The sequence below is a fragment of the Buceros rhinoceros genome, unplaced genomic scaffold (assembly GCF_000710305.1).
Source record: "Buceros rhinoceros silvestris isolate BGI_N320 unplaced genomic scaffold, ASM71030v1 scaffold41702, whole genome shotgun sequence".
Taxonomy (NCBI): domain Eukaryota; kingdom Metazoa; phylum Chordata; class Aves; order Bucerotiformes; family Bucerotidae; genus Buceros; species Buceros rhinoceros.
Window position 1 is genome coordinate 23,611 of NW_010397962.1, and position 3,753 is coordinate 27,363.

Consider the following 3,753-nt stretch of genomic DNA (forward strand, 5'->3'; position numbering starts at 1 on the left):
CTGCTCATCAGAGTAGGTCTGCAATACCCAGCAGTGAACAGGAATAATACTCTGAGGGGTCTGAGGCAATGTATGTACCTGTTTCTTAACCGGGTTCTCTTTCTTTACTTCAGAAAGCTGTAGACATGCTTTTGGATAACGAAGATAAGATTTCTGTGAGTATAACAAGTTCATGGCATGGCAGTCCAACGCTTGCTTCTATTACCTGTCCTTTCAGTCCTGTAAGCGTGATGTTTGTCAGAGGTTTGCTAATCTCTTGGGTTTTATTTGTTTTCTTTCAGATTGACAGAGTCGTTGAAGAATTAGAAAACAGGCCTGAGCTACAGCACGTGGTAAATGTTTCTGTATTCTGTTGGTTTCATGCTGAGCTGAATAAACTCTTCGCTGGACATGGTTATCCTGACAAAGTGCACACGATGCTGAAATGTTGTAAATCATCAGAGCCAAAGTGGCTACTTCTGCTACTCCATTTTTTAACATGGCCGTAGCATTTTTAGAATAGTAAAATAATTTTAATATGTGCACCTGTGAGAGCCTGATAATTCTGCTTGCTTGTTATCACACAGTGAGGTTCTCTTTATGGCATTGCAGACTCTTGTCTTCTCTGATCATTTACTTCTTGCTTGTACCCCTCCTCTTTCACTACGCAACGATGGGTTGGATACTGGGCGCAACTCTGAAGCACATTTTCCTGATCCATAGAGGCAGCGAACTGCTTGTCTTTCTAGAGCTGTAACTTCCATACGCTGCAAGATTGTTCTTGTTTGTGCAGAATTGCAGTGTCACTGTAAGGCTATGGCTCCACATCACTTTTCCAGAAGCACCGGTTCAGTTTGAACATGCTGTCACTGGAATACACAGTGTGCAAGCATGGGCTTGGGATGTATTAGGGAGGAAAGTTTAACTTGCTGCTCTATACCTGTGGGGCTCAGGGCCTGCTCGCTGGGGGAGAGTGAGTTTGTGTTAGAGATCTGACTGTAGGAAGCAGCTCTATGAGGTGTGCAGTCACATAGCCCAAAAGCTTTGCAAAGGTGACTGACGCTGTCAGCTTATGGAAGGGATGCATCAGTTTCGAAGTGTGAAACCTGCTTCCCTTTGAATAAAACTGACCCTCCTGATTTTCTGTGCTCACCTCGGGAGGAAGGAGCTTTGCCACTTAAAGATGCTTTGGTTACAACATTTCATGTGGTAAAAATTTGACCTGTGGTTATCTGTAATGGTGAAGCATACCTAGATAACCAAAATGTTTCATTTGACATTTCTCCAAAATTTTCCATAAAATCCAAAATCCAGTAGTTTCCTTGAAGGTTAAAGGACAGTTATGTAAGTGTTGCTGAAAACTTGTTTTACAGAGCTGGCTTTGGAGATCACTGTGATGAGGGTACTTCAGAGAAATACAGTTAGTCTCTTGTATTGGGATTTAATCTCTGTGGCTTTTAGTATGTGTTAGCACATTCCTGCGGGAAGTATCAGGAGATTTTTATTAGTGGATAATGAATAATATTGTATAAGTGGTTTTGAGTTCTAATTCTTTTTTTTGATTCCTAGTATTTGCACAAGCTTTTCAAAAGAGACCACCATAAAGGCCAACGATATCATGAGAAACAGATCAGCCTTTATGCTGAGTACGATCGTCCAAACTTACTGCCGTTTCTGAGAGACAGCACGCACTGTCCGCTCGAGAAGGTAAGTCCCCAAATCCACACCCAGTTAACCCAGCCTGCAGGGTTGTGAATTCGTAGCTGTGTCTGGTACTGCCCTCTACTGCCAAAAGGAGGGATCCTCTGAGATTATGACCATCACCTGCAGAAGCTTTGTTTGCCGAGCTGGCTGAGACCTGAGACTGTCCTCTGTCAGTTCACAGGGCAGGAATCGGGGTGGGGGGTTTTAATGCCGAAGTTCTGAATTCGCACTAGATGTGTACCCACAGCATACCTACTCATCAGTGCCTGGCCTGACTGAAGAGCAGGTCGTGATTGCAAGAAATCAGCAATCACTTGTCAAATGTAGGATTAGTCAGTGTTAGATCGTGAAAAATGAGTAGCTGTTAATGAAGGTCTTGTAGATTTGTATTCTAAGGTCCTAAGTTGCTTTCAAATAACACACACAATATAACAGTCACTGAACCAGCAGAGCTAAAAGTATTTTGTCTTTGTACTTGGAGGTTTTACAGAGTACCATGTTTCCACCTTCTTCAACCTTTTTACATTCTCCTTCCTTGCTCTTTCTTGTCAAATTAAAAAATGAGTATAAGAAGGACAAGTCTTGGGTTTTTTTGCTTTAAAGTGCATCAAATGGAAATTTAAGTTTTCCTCTCTAGCTGGGTCAGTATTTTATTATTTGCATTTGTTGCTGTTAATTGCCAAGCAGAGCAGACTTTGGAAGAGTGTTCTCTGTATGCAGCTGTGACGATGACACTGGTGGAGAGGTTGCATTTTACATGGTTGGCATTCTAAAGAGAACTAGTACTGTTCCGGGCACCTCTCTTGCTCTACGTGCTTTTGTCAACTTTACTGTGCAACAGCAGGAAACACTGGACAGTTCTGTGTTAAGATTGCAGGCTTGGTCTTCACTGAAATTGTGGCACAAAACTAGATTGTCTCAGTGACCTTTTCAGGCAACAAGCCTGAGAGATTTCCAGACAGACTCTTGTGTACAGTGTTGGCTTATTTGTTTTTAACTCTCTGATGCTCTCTTACTTTTTGCCTTGTGTATTACTTGCGTGGTCATGGGTTTATGTCTAAAACCTTGCCTGCACTTTCTTTTTTTCTTTTGGTGCAAATTAGTTTTAATTATTGCAGATCCAACCACCAGCTTCAGTTGATGGGTGGTGCAGAAAAGTGCTCTCTGTAACTGCTGCAGCACGTTGCTGGCTCTGTTTTTCTGGAGTTACGGACTGTGAGCAAGAATGCGTCACAGCCTGGTGAACCTTTGTAAGGTGTGGTGCAATAACCACCAACATGAGAGGAAAGGGTGTTAGAAAATGTGTCAGTCTAACCTTACATTAAAATGTTAACGTTTCAGTAAGAAGCTAAAGAAGAAAGATACTGACACTACATAAAACTTAGTTGAATTTACTGTCACTGCTAATTCTGTAATTATACTTCTTACCATACATATCGTATAGGAACACTTTTTGCCACGTAAAAATCTCTGTTCTAAGGAAATAACAAGGGAACTAAGAACTTCCCAGTTACCAATACTTTCAGTTCCTGTTAATCGGGTTCCAGTGCAGTGTATAAATTGCAGAAAGCCATGATATTTGAACAAATTCATGCTTATTATTAATTAAAGATAATATTATAAATCTGGCAGGAAGAAATAATTCTTTAAGTCCTTTTTCAAGTGCAGTTTAGCAAATGTTTTATAAAATGAACTGGAAGTACAAATGCTCCCAGTTTTCCTCTAGAGGGAGCATGGCAGTCAGGAAACGTGCAGCACCCAGAACTGCTGGATACCTGGTACTTTGTAGTTTAACTTCTAGGCAGACAGGAAAAAAGGCTGTCAGCTCTATTTATAACTTATTATTGATACCTTCATTCCCCGAAGTATCTGGTTGGTAATTCACTTCTACCTCAAAATTCATTGTCAATATCTTTAATCTTCATAGTAACCTATTGGAAATAATTTGAGAATGGAAAGAAATGTTAATTACTGCCTAGATCTTTAACTGTATCTGTATCTTATGTATTTATAGTTTCAATTTCCAAGTCTGAAAGACTTCACTGGTGAACACTTGTCTCCACAGGACGC

The 3,753-nt window shown here is 40.7% G+C and overlaps 1 protein-coding gene across 1 annotated transcript in view; it reads left to right on the plus strand.

Annotated features, from left to right (window-relative positions):
- The window catches only part of VPS41 (vacuolar protein sorting 41 homolog (S. cerevisiae)), a gene marked incomplete at its 5' end in the record, with an annotated part of 35,150 nt that overhangs the window by 16,114 nt on the left and 15,283 nt on the right, over positions 1-3,753 (plus strand). The window contains 3 exons of the mRNA XM_010130908.1: positions 114-155; positions 282-332; positions 1,549-1,686. Of these exons, the coding sequence (XP_010129210.1) occupies positions 114-155; positions 282-332; positions 1,549-1,686 (231 nt within the window). The remainder of the gene's footprint in view (positions 1-113; positions 156-281; positions 333-1,548; positions 1,687-3,753) is intronic.